The sequence below is a fragment of the Crassostrea angulata genome, chromosome 10 (assembly GCF_025612915.1).
Source record: "Crassostrea angulata isolate pt1a10 chromosome 10, ASM2561291v2, whole genome shotgun sequence".
Lineage (NCBI taxonomy): Eukaryota > Metazoa > Mollusca > Bivalvia > Ostreida > Ostreidae > Magallana > Magallana angulata.
In genome coordinates, this window is record NC_069120.1 from 321900 (window position 1) to 334457 (window position 12558).

Sequence of the window (12558 nt, forward strand, 5' to 3'; positions counted from 1 at the left end):
CAATTTGTCAAATGTATACGACCTCCTGTAAAAAAATCGAATCTTTGCATGTGATTTAAAGAATGATATGGTAAAACTGCACGTTTAGCTTTACTTCTAATCAATTACCTCGGGATCGGCATTATCCAGCTATTTTCATTTTCACACGAGGAGAAAGGAAAGAATGACACCTCTAGCTGTTTTTACGTGTGCTTTTATCCCGCTATTGTTTTCTTGTGTGTTTGGTAATGATTTAGCTAGAGGTAGGTTTACAAGTTAAATACTTATCAATTTTTAATTATCTAAATAGCTGATTGAAACATGAAATAATTCATTAAGTCACTCGACAAGAACTTATTAACTTTTTTAATTGAGTTAAAGAGGTTGTGTTTCTCCTTTAGTAACCCTTTTTTATCAATAAAATAGGGACTAGAATCTATTGAGGCAAAAAAAATCGACAAGTGTGTTATTGCACTTTAGTTTTCTCCACTACCACCGCCGAGTACCGCTAAAGTATAGGGAGCTGTATTAATTGGACCTTATTGCACTAAGAATTCAAAAATTTGAAAGGGATATTAACTAGGATTTCTTATTACAATAATAAAAATAGCCACTTAATTGGTAAAATAAAACTGCAAAATGAATATTTATTCTGTTTGTCAGGGGTAGATACTAACTTAAATACCATAGTTGCCTGCAGGGCTACCATTAAATTTAATCTATTACTAGCCCTATCTGTGAATTAGTAGCCCAGCAGCAAAAGGTTGCTTGCCGCGTCGCAGAGTGACGAGGGGATAGGAGTTTCCCCATCCTGCTGAGGGGGGGGGGGGGGGGGGATATGGGGGCCACCCTCAGAAAAATTTGGAAATAAAATGCCAAATCCTGAATTATGGCTGTATTTATTAGCAAAATTGTCACTTTATAAAAAGTAAAATGAATATTTTCCCCACAATGAATGATACAAATTTTAAATAGACAAGTAGGCCTATATTAATTTGTAAAATTTTTACTTTAGAAAAAAAGTACCAGTACCAAGATTTCTATCATGGGAATCCATTTATTGTTCCCACAAATATAGAGATTCTAAAGAGTTAAAACACAGGTTAATTGATAATGTCAAGTCTCTAGAGGAAAATTGATGCCCGTTTACTTTAATAGCGGAAGAACCATCAGTGATATTCTTGATTCTACTATAATGAAATAAAATTGAATTGCTCATGTGTTACACATAACTATACACATAACTGTTCTGAGTTTCAATTATTTGAAAATTTGTTTAGAATTTGAAGTATTTCAACTATTTGAAGATTTTATAAAGTATAACATGTTTTTTCAAGTCTTTTTTTCCTAGCATGATGTGTTATATATTAAAGGATGGGGTGATGATATTGAATGGAAGACATTTGAAGATGGATTACAGGCAGCCAAGGAACAGTAAGTCTGAAGTATATATACATTGTACCAGTAAACAAAGTATACCGCCAAAATAAAGCACCACAAAGACTCTATCACAAACAGTTGAATGACTTTGCTGCTGCTATCAGTTGATTGTGATGAATTGATCTTGCAGGAACAAACCTCTGATGCTGGTCATTCACAAGACCTGGTGTGGGGCATGCAAAGGTAACAACAAATATCTCATTACCCACAATCTCAGCTCTGTTCTTTGTGATGTATCTGTATAATACTAAACCAACTCTTGTGATTTTTGTAACAGCCTTAAAGCCTCAGTTTGCAGACTCTAAGGACATCAAAGAACTCAGTAAGAACTTCATCATGGTTCATACAGAGGTAGGTTTAACCCCCCCCCCCCCCCCCCCCCCCCCAGGTTTACTCAATATTCTTAATTAATCAAAGAAAAAGCTTATTTGAGTTAAAGTTTCTTTCGTAGAGCATTTAAATAAGGTTATTTCCCTTTGCACTGAAATTCTTAATATTATTTGAAGGAACGACACTATTTAGTAAATAGATCTATTACTAGATTTGTAGTTACTTTCATAAAGCAAACCCCTACATTACATTACTTATAGCTTCTTTAACTGTGAATTCTAAATTTTAAATTTAATGTGCAATTTGAAAGATATATTTGCAAAAAGAAGACTTATTTAAGTTTAATAACCAGAAATATCTGTTGTATGATATATTTCTGCTGTACATCCTTCAGATATCTCTGTTGGAATATATGAAACATTTCAGACACAGAAGACTCATTTAAGTTTAAGATACAGGCTAAACATCTTTACTAAGTAAAGATTAAATGAACAGAATTTAATTTCTGTTTTAGGATGACGAGGAACCGAAGGGGGACCAGTATGTTCCAGATGGAGGCTACATTCCCAGAATTCTCTTCCTAGGTAACGCAATGTTATCATAAGAATGCTACATTCCCCTAGGTAACACCATGTTATCGTAGGAATGCTACATTCCCCTGTGTTTAATCATAAAATATCATTGGAGAATTATTACAGCTCTGAATAAGTGGCTAATTGTGATTTAACAAATATTGTAACAATGTTATGATGTTTATTTATATATATGAGTTTTATTGATTTACAAAGTGAAGGTATGAGTATTTTTTTTTAAATAACAATGCTTAAATTTGAATTCTGTAGACTTACATGTATGTGTAGATTTGGATTCTATTGACTGACAATGTTAAGATATGAGTTCTATTGGTTTACAATATTTAGATTTGAGTTGTGTAGAATTCTAACTTATAAAATGTTTAGATTAGAGCTTTACTGTTCTATATTGTTTAGATTTGGGTTTTATCATTTGATATAGTGTAGAATGGAGTTATAACTTATACTGTTTAGACATGAGTCACATTTACTTAAACTTTTAGACTGAGTTCTTTGAGGCTTACAATATTTAGACTTGAGTTCTTTGATTCTTAAGATATTTAAACTTGAGTTCATTGTAACTTACAATATTAAGACTTGAGTTCTATGATAATTAAAATATTCAGACTTGAGTTCTTTGTGACTTGACAGGCCCACTTGATTTAGCTTACCGCCTATATACTCGCCTATAAGTACGGTTCGCCTATAAGTCGGTTGCCTTTTTCCAGCTCTTATTTGAAGATTTTGCTGTTGACTCCCTTATAAGTCGGGTTACTTTTTCAGGAAAATTTTTATTTCCAGATACTCTCAATAAAATACCACATTTTATCATACATGTTTTGAGTTCTAAAAAAAATTGTCTTTTTTTCACCCCATAATTGCTTCTAGACTATTTCTATCATGGGTCTATGATGTTAATAACTTTTCATTTAAATGCCATTATTTTTTATAACACTAATTACAAGTTGGTAATAGCTTCAAAACTACCAGGTATTTAAATAGAGTCCTTTTGAAAATTTGATGATAGTGATTTATTTCCTTACTGACTGATTAGGTTGGTAATTAGCCCCTTAAACTGGGGTGTTGGCTTGTGTTGTTTTAGGTGACATGACCCCTATATCTATTATCACCTTAGGTGTGAAAAACAGACTGCTTGAATTTTCTTTTCATGAACACAGGTTCATTGCATTCATCTGTTTATTATTTAAAAAGAAATATAACTTACTTCTCTCATGTGAATTTTTTTTTTACTATGTCTCACCTATAAGTCGGACCCCCACTTTTCACTTAATTTTTTACTCCCAAAAATCCGACTTATAGGCGAGTATATACGGTAACTGGGTGTACACCAGTGTCAACATTTTGTACTGTGTATCAAGTTAAATAGTGTGCACTGTGTGGTGTAGAGAAGTTAATGATAGATATGACGGACAAGGATGCAGTTTTTATAGAGGATATGATGATCAGCGACAATCCATGGCTTTTTCCTATTATAGATAAAATAAAATAAAAATATTTCAGATGTAAAGGCTTTCATACAAAAGACAATTAACTTATATGCAACTTCTAATCTGTTATATTACTCAAACGTATTTGTCAAATTTGTTATCATAACATTAACCACCATATTATGTTGGATTCAGTGTTACACCCAATAACACATGCCCCTGACCTGGTGTACAAAAGTGTACACCTGGTGTACACCAAAATGCTACACCACTGAACTTGATTTACAAAAGTGTACACATGTACACCTTTTAGTAAAATTAAGCACACCCAATATGTTAAGATTTGAGTTCTTTGTGACTTAGGATGTTAAGACTTGAGTTAATTGTGTCTTACAATATTTATACTTACCAGGTAAGTTCTTTGTGACTTATTCCAGACCCAGAGGGAACAGTCAGGAAGGAGTTTTATACTTAAGTTCTTTATTACTAATTCCAGACCCAGAGGGAACAGTCAGGAAGAAGTTTTATACTTAAGTTTTTTATTACTAATTCCAGACCCAGAGGGAACAGTCAGGAAGAAGTTTTATACTTAAGTTCTTAATTACTAATTCCAGACCCAGAGGGAACAGTCAGGAAGGAGTTTTACAATGTCGGTGGCCATGACGAATACAAGTACTACTACTTCTCACCTGACCTCAGTAAGTTGTGCTTTATTTGCTGTCAAAGTTGTATTATACCAGACTACAGCAAATTGTGTTTATTTGTTGTCAAGGTTGTATTATACCAGACTACAGCAAATTGTGTTTATTTGCTGTCAAAGTTGTATTATACCAGACTACAGCAAATTGTGTTTATTTGTTGTCAAGGTTGTATTATACCAGACTACAGCAAGTTGTATTTATTTGCTGTCAAAGTTGTATTATACCAGACTACAGCAAATTGTGTTTATTTGTTGTCAAGGTTGTATTATACCAGACTACAGCAAGTTGTATTTATTTGTTGTCAATGTTGTATATTCACCAGACTACAGCAAGTTGTCTTATTTGTTTTCATTGTTGTATTCTCACCAGCAAGTTGTGCTTTATTTGTTGTTTAGAGGGTGCTCATATCAATTTTTAAGTCAATGTTGAGTGGTACTGAATATTGGTTTAAAATATTGTACATTGATCCCTCAGTGCTATAATTGTTATAAGTGGATTGATGTGGTAGTGTAAAGTATTGAAATTATGAAATTCAAAAATGTTACCAGTAGTTCTTTCACCTGTCTTGGTTTCATTGGTATATAAGTCATGGAGTTAGGGAGGCATAGTTTGACAATTTAAATACATCGTTTGGTGATGAAACAAAATCTTGATCATGACTTGGGGTGTTTTGTAAACTTCCATCAACTTAGTATTAGCAGGATGTAGAAAAAGTAACGAAAGATTAGAGACTTTTTCTTTCATAAAAAGTATTTCATAGAGAGAAAAAACTAATCCTTTCCCGGCTCTAAGCCCCAGCTGTCACTTTTAGTTACAGATGTCAATAAAGTTTAAAAGAGGTGACGCGTAGCAGTAACACTAACAATACAGGACTCAGCGGTGGGGCTATCAATTATGGATATTTATGCATCCAGTTTGCAGCTTAAATTCTTCCAGTTGATTAGTTAAGTGTATACAGTTTCCTAGGATGTGTGGGAATCAACAGCCTCACAAGTTTATATAGGTATACAGGTAGAGGGTGTTGATTCACAGGTAGATATCTAATGTGTTGAAATCTTCAGCCTCTCAGGTATAGGATATATGTATACAGGTAGATCGCTGATTGCTAGCTGCCCTGTCCCTGGTCTTTAAACCTTTTGATGAGAGGGTTTAATGGTATCACCTTTTGATGGTCCCAGTCCTCCCTATGGGTCTTATTAAGATGCCCCAGAGACAATCAGTATCAAATGAATTTCAGACGTCTTTGTTGACGACAGACGATTTATTCTCTTATATTTCGTATTGATTTTTTTTTTAATGTATTGTATTTTTCTTTCATTGACACAGAAATATACAGCCCTCTTGAGCTGGGTGCTTGTTTTAGTAACGGACAAACTTTGGCCCATGTTTTTATCTACATTTAAGAACAGCAATATGGCTGCTTTATTGTGTTTTAGTATGCCACTGAATGGAAAAGTAGCTCAACACACCTTTCTTTCTTTTTGTCATTAATATTGATGGCTGTTTTCTTTCTTCTTGCCTGATGAATTTGTATTGAAAAACTTGATGAAAAATATCTGGGCCAAACCACGTTTTCCTGCAATTATGGCTTTATTGTGCCTTTAAATTTAGTGTTTCTTTATGTCTTTCAATGGAATTATGATTGTCGGAGGATAATTTTGATAAAGTGTCCAAACAATTACTGCTAGTTATACTCAGATATTAAAACTTGATAAAGTGTCCAAACAATTACAGCTATTTATACTGCGTCAGCAATCCACCCAAATTAAGCCAACACACTCACTATCTTGCGAGTCAAAGTAGTGTGGAAGAGTAAGCCCAAAATAAGGAGAAAATATTCACTATTATACCAACTATCATACACATATATAATGCTTAACATTCAAATTTCTGCAATTTTTCACTTTTGTAAAAACAGAAGAACTTGAATGAGTAATAAAATTCTCTTTTTAAAGTATAAATGTATTGAACAATTTCAAAGAAAATGCTCCCCTTAATTTTATCAGGGATGTATATAGTATATACATCCTTGATTTTATGCATTGTAAATATGTCAAGTAAATATTTCTAAACTATTCTCATCTTTCTTTCTTATCTAGTTGTGGAGACCATGAAAAGAGTGATGGAGAAAATCCACAGTCCTTCAGAGGAAAACAAAGAGAAAACGGTGTCAGATGAGCTGTGACATGACGACCTCGGACTATCAGCCCTCATCACTTTCTCTCTTTTAGGTTTTTTAATCATACTTTATTGGAAATATGCAAAGAAACTCAAGGGTCGCTTCCTCAAACTTTTGATCTCGGTGTTTTAAGCTGGGTGTGTTCTGATTGCTGAACTAGATGGTGCGGTGATGTTTTAGATTGGTAGATTTTGCTGAACTAGATGGTGCGGTGATGGTTCAGATTGGTAGATTTTGCTGAACTAGATGGTGCGGTGATGGTTCAGATTGGTAGATTTTGCCTGTGTGTGACAGTCATAGTTTGGACTGAACATTAAGGGTGGGTGTCGGTGTACCAGTAAACAGGGATTGGTAGATTTTAGTATTGGTAGTGAGAGTCACATTATGGATTTATGTTGTATAAAAACAGTGTTCTCTGTAAAACCAGAGTGTATATTTTATGAACAAAGATTTCTACACTGTCAGGCAGTTGTTCACTTTTACATACCAGTAACTGTGCTATGCATTCTTACAAACATTCACTCAGAGTGCGAGTGCTGTCAGATAAGTCTGTGAGTTTGTGTTTGTTTGGACATTTTATTTCATCTCTGGGAAATGGATTGTTTGACCATTATTTATAATTTAAAGAATATTGAAAATAAAATCTGTATAGTTTATTATATTTGTTATCACATTATCACAAACATCACACTCCTGATAAATAATTATAAATAAAAAGAAAGTCAATGATATCAAATTAATTGAGCTAAATGTATCGCTGTTCCATTGCACTGAAGGGTTTAAAAGAAAATGAGGTCACTCAAAATAGGTTGCAAACACTGTTGCTATGGCAAACAGCTTGCCCTTGCTGAACCGCGCCTGCGCAAAATTGTCGGTGTCGCTGTTCCACAGACAGCGACTGGTCATCATCACGGCCTGGCTAGAGTTTTCTCCAATCAACACATTGCACACTAACTTGTACCGCGGGAAACCTAAGTCTTTCACACGTGACTTGATGACGTCAGATAAATTCTGAGCTAGGTTAGCACACATTTTGTGTTCATACACTTCACCTTCCAGGTACGACTCCAGCACACTCTTCATGATTTTCTCCACCGGACCGGCATTGAATTTCTCCTTAGACTCGGGATGCATTCGGTAGGTATTCTGTAGTCGGACTGGGATCACGTGATGCTTAGTTCCCTGTGACGTGCCGGAGATGCTAGTTCGGCGGGAAGCTTGAGACGGTCGTCTGCCCGAGAGTCCGTACTGTATGCTCGGTCGCGGCTCTATCCGCGACATTCGCCGAAAGTTGGGACCCACCAGACCCGGGGCGGTGCTCTCGGAGCCCTCGGGTTTGATGGAGGATCTCCTCCGTTGTCGGGGGACACCGTCGTGCTGGTGTTGTTCCAATGCTTCCATGGTTAAGCGATCACTCATATCGGTTAGCTTACTGAAATAAAAATGAAAAATGCAACTGAAGAATTTTAACCAAATGAATGAATAGACCATATTCAGCAATTGAGTTAGGGTTAGTAAAATAAATGCAATTTAATATCTAAGTAATATTTTGAAGAAAAAAAAATTAAGAGGGAAAAAAAACCATGAATTTTCCCAGTAAGGAAGCCAATATGTTGGGCCAGATTAAACCCGAGGTTGGTCGGTTCCAGTCGTGGAGAGACGTCCGTGCGCGGTGAATAAGGAGAACGACCCCCCCCCCCCCCCCCCAAATCAGGATATTCTTGTTGTATGCTGGTTGTCGGGACGTGCCGATTCCTGATTAACTGCTGTTGACAAGACACTTGTAGCGGGTTTGACTCTTGTTAAGACGGCATCTTGTTGGATTCATGAGAATTATGTAATGATATATTGAAATAACGTCAAGTTTATTGCCCCGATTCTAGCAGTATTTGTTTGGAATTGCTCACAACACTTCACTGGATTTATAGTACGACACAGAAAACCTCGTGATAAAGTTCCTAGGAACATAATCCGCGCTAACTAAAATTCTCCAAGTATCATTTATTGCCATTCTTGTTGACAAATTGCTAACACAATAAAAAGAACCTTGACCAAGTATAAAGCCAAAACTTTAACCTTATCTAGATCGCCTTCTGTTTGGCGCTATAATTATTATCATATAGATTAAATAAAATTCTTAAATATGATTGACGAGATGCCGCTGATTGTTTATGATTTTGTTATTCAATCCAAGTTAAAAGGTCTTTTCCATGGAATTCCGACATTGCTAGAGAGAGCTTCTGTCAATTTAATTCACGTCCTCTAATTGCTTCAATCCCCCCTAAACCCTCGGACACAAAGATCGGACCCCAACCACTTAACCATTATCCCTTTTTATCCGGACTTCTTTCTTCTGCGGCTTTATTTTCTCTGAATTGGTGAAATGTCTTTGCAGACTCCGATGCGTCGCCTGAGCGCCAAACGCTAAGGCTACTTTTCTCACATTGAGAAAAGAGCGCGACTCTTGGCGCGATCTCTGACAGGGAAAAGAAGGAACAAAATCCATAAGTCGATAAAAGCTAACGGGATAATATCGCCAGCTTTTCAATGAACTACTTGCTTGCAAAATAATTCGACTGGAATCGATCGAGACAGATCTGGAATTTCAATTGCGGTTCTTACAGAGGTATATATTATGTTACATTTTTCTTTACAATCGTAAAAACGCGCGGGCACCTGCCCGGAGTTGATAGACTGTGAGGCCAAATTAAAACTCGGGGACAACTGATCGAGGGAGCTCGTTTATTTCTGGGATACAGGCAGTTATTAAATCTCTGGAATCGTAAACAGGCCGCGGCTTTAATTTGATCTCTATGTCATGTTGTAAATTTTGAATTTACTGGGTGGGTGTAAATACAAAATTTACAACAGTTGTCATGTTGTAAATTTTGTATTTACACCCACCCAGTAAATTCAAAATTTACAACATGACATCTATCTACTATCTGACAAGGTGTTTGTCGCAGACAAAGTATGGGCAGGAAGCTTCCTCCTGGTTAGAGTACAAACCTAGATCCAAACATCTACATAAACAACAAGACACACGGAATAAATAAATCGCCAACCATAAATGTCCCATGGAATCCATCAGAATGATTTAAGTTATTTATAAATATTACTAAAATACAATGAGAATGAAGTCTATATATATAATAGAAATCAAAAGGAACTCCTAAAAGTATACAATACTAGTATTCAAATCAATTGAAACCAGAGAACAGTGTTTATTAAAATATTCAAATGGGAGCGCAGAGAAAAGTCTAAACAAGAACTAGAGAAAGGTCTAATCAGAATCAAAATCGGTAGAAATCGACGAAAAATCTAAATATAAGTTCCAAACAGTATTCGATTCCAAAGAAATTGAGCTTATTTTATAGCCACCAAAAATCAAATTTTAAGACCTTCTCCGCTGGTCGTATTTCTCTCAGATTTGAATCTCTTGAGGTTAAAAGCCTTTGAATTGTGAATTTTTTTCCCCAATTATGTTTTACTTGGCATATTATGTATAATATAGTTCGTTAACTGTTTTAATCCACTAAGATCTAGTGTCTTACCATACAAAGTCCCTACAGCATGTTGGTAGTGCGGGATCCTCTGCCGACTGTCGTGGTATTGGAGTGAATTGGCGGAGGGCGGGGCGGACTCCAATCGATGATCGGGGAACTTTAAATTCTGGACAACTCGAAAAACATTCTCCAGGTACTCATGCATTGACGAGATACAATCAGATAACACAGAACTTTGTGTGTCACAACGTATAGCTGTCATAAAAAACCTTGATGTCCTTACTAGCAGAAAAAAATCAGTTTTAAATAAAAGTTACGCTAGTCTATCAAATACTATTTTTTTCTTGACTGGCACGGTATAAGTGTCATTTAAATAACATTTGATGACGCTAAAAAAAAAAAAAACGCGCACACAAACAAACAAACAAAAATGAAAAAAAAAATTCATAAATAAATGTTTTTTTTTAGTTTAAATGAAATTTCTTTATGATATGTACTTTATTTTGAAGAACCATGTAACTAAGTGTCCAATAAATTCAAAACGTAAAAACGAACTGGATATTATATATATATATATATATATATATATATATATATATATATATATATATATATATATATATATATATATATATATATATATATAAATGGATAGTCCGTTATCATTTGTGTGTTGAGAAGGGAACGTTCTTGTGAAATTTGATATGACATTGTTTTTTAAAAGGACGCATTTAGATTTCAGATATAGATAAATTTATAAAAATAAGTATCATATATACCACGGCACTTCAAAATCGTCGTAATCGCTGATCAACGTTCAATTAATGGATTAACATATTCACAAAAACCGTATCGTATATCTTGTTTAAAACCGCTCAATTGACATGTTTTCTTCACAATCGTCCGGGTTATGAAATGGTCTCTTACTGAGGGGGACCAGGGCCTGTAATTACCGACAGCTGACATCGGCTGACCCCCGCACCCTGCTGTCTGTTGACGTACCAGTCCCTTCTATAATAAATACACGGTGCATTTTTAATGAGGTACACGAGATATACAGAGGATTCTATTGACATAGGTCGCGAGGCGCGCGTTTAATTTTCTGTATGCTTTATAAGCAAGATTAAATTGGATTTTCTATGTATCGACTGAGCAAATAGATTCATTGGCAAGCTCTGTACACATTCCCTTTTTATATTCAAGACAAAGAGATAATTGCATGAAGTATCCACACCCCGCAACCACAAAGGAACTTTTTAATTCCGTCAATGAAACAAAGGTGAAGGGAAATAACTCTGTATAGCCTGAACCATAGTAATATAAATTTACAACCAACTTAACTATGGCATGTCAAACTTGCAATATTCGATCTTTTTCATTTGTACTGTATAAATATTTATTTGTATTGTATAATTTTCCAATTGTATTCTATAATTTTCCATTTGCGTTGTATAAATTTCATTTGTATTGTTTAATTTTCCATTTGTATTCTGTAATTTCATTTGTATTCTATATTTTCCATTTATATTCTATAATTTTCATTTGTATTCTGTGATTTTCAAATTGTATCGTATAGTCTTTAATTTGTGATGTATAATTATAGAATACAAATAGAAACTTATGCAATACCATTGAAAAATTATACAATACAAATGGAAAATTATAGAATACAAATGGAAAACTATAGAATACAAATGAAAAAAAATATCAAATACAAATGAAATTTATACAATGCAAATGAAAAATTATATAATACAAACGAGAATTAAATAATACAAATGGAAAACTATAGAATACAAATAGAAAGTCATACAAAACAAATGAATATTTATACAATACAAATAGAAAATTATACAATACAAATGAAATATTATAGAATGCAAATGGAAAATTATGGAATACAAATAGAAAATCATACACTACAAATGGAAAATTATACAATACAAATGGATATTATACAACGCAAATTGAAAATTATAGAATACAAATTGAAAATTATACAATACAAATGGAAAATTATACAAAACAAATGGAAAATTATAAAATAAAAATGAAAAATTTTAGAATACAAATGGAAAATTATAGAATGCAAATGAAAATTATAGAATACAAATTGAAAATTATACAATTATACAAATGGAAAATTATACAATACAAATGGAAAATTATAGAATACAAATTGAAAATTATACAATACAAATGGAAATAATAGAATACAAATGGAAAATTATACAATACAAATTGAAAACTATATTATTCAAATGAATATGTATACAATACAAATGGAAATGATCGAATATTGCAACGTTTGACATGCCATACTTAAGGAATGAGTCTTCTCGTTATCAAACATACTTCTTATAATAAGAAATTCATGAAATTTTGACACAGTCAAACGGATCC

General features: G+C 34.0%; 2 protein-coding genes across 2 annotated transcripts; one reads left to right on the top strand and one right to left on the bottom strand.

Annotated features, from left to right (window-relative positions):
• The first annotated feature begins 10 nt into the window (after positions 1-10).
• Positions 11-7305, top strand: LOC128165740 (thioredoxin domain-containing protein 12-like). The gene is made up of 7 exons (XM_052830563.1): positions 11-242; positions 1353-1413; positions 1550-1602; positions 1697-1770; positions 2264-2333; positions 4384-4467; positions 6570-7305. The coding sequence occupies exons 1-7, from the start codon at positions 164-166 to the stop codon at positions 6653-6655; spliced, it is 507 nt and encodes a 168-aa protein (XP_052686523.1). The 5' UTR covers positions 11-163; the 3' UTR covers positions 6656-7305.
• LOC128165739 (dynein light chain Tctex-type protein 2B-like) lies at positions 7288-10342 on the bottom strand. Its single transcript, XM_052830562.1, has 2 exons — positions 10204-10342; positions 7288-8081 (listed from the first exon to the last, which is right to left on the bottom strand). The coding sequence occupies exon 2, from the start codon at positions 8066-8068 to the stop codon at positions 7445-7447; it is 624 nt and encodes a 207-aa protein (XP_052686522.1). The 5' UTR covers positions 8069-8081; positions 10204-10342; the 3' UTR covers positions 7288-7444.
• Between the last annotated feature and the right edge of the window lie 2216 nt (positions 10343-12558).

Bases quoted from the DNA above. Each gene is read 5' to 3' on its own strand.
- LOC128165740 (XM_052830563.1), top strand. From the start codon at position 164: ATGACACCTCTAGCTGTTTTTACGTGTGCTTTTATCCCGCTATTGTTT. The intron at 1,414-1,549 runs GTAAGTCTGAAG...TTGATCTTGCAG, and splicing joins TTACAGGCAGCCAAGGAACA to GAACAAACCTCTGATGCTGG. The intron at 1,771-2,263 runs GTAGGTTTAACC...TTTCTGTTTTAG, and splicing joins TCATCATGGTTCATACAGAG to GATGACGAGGAACCGAAGGG.
- LOC128165739 (XM_052830562.1), bottom strand. From the start codon at position 8,068: ATGAGTGATCGCTTAACCATGGAAGCATTGGAACAACACCAGCACGAC.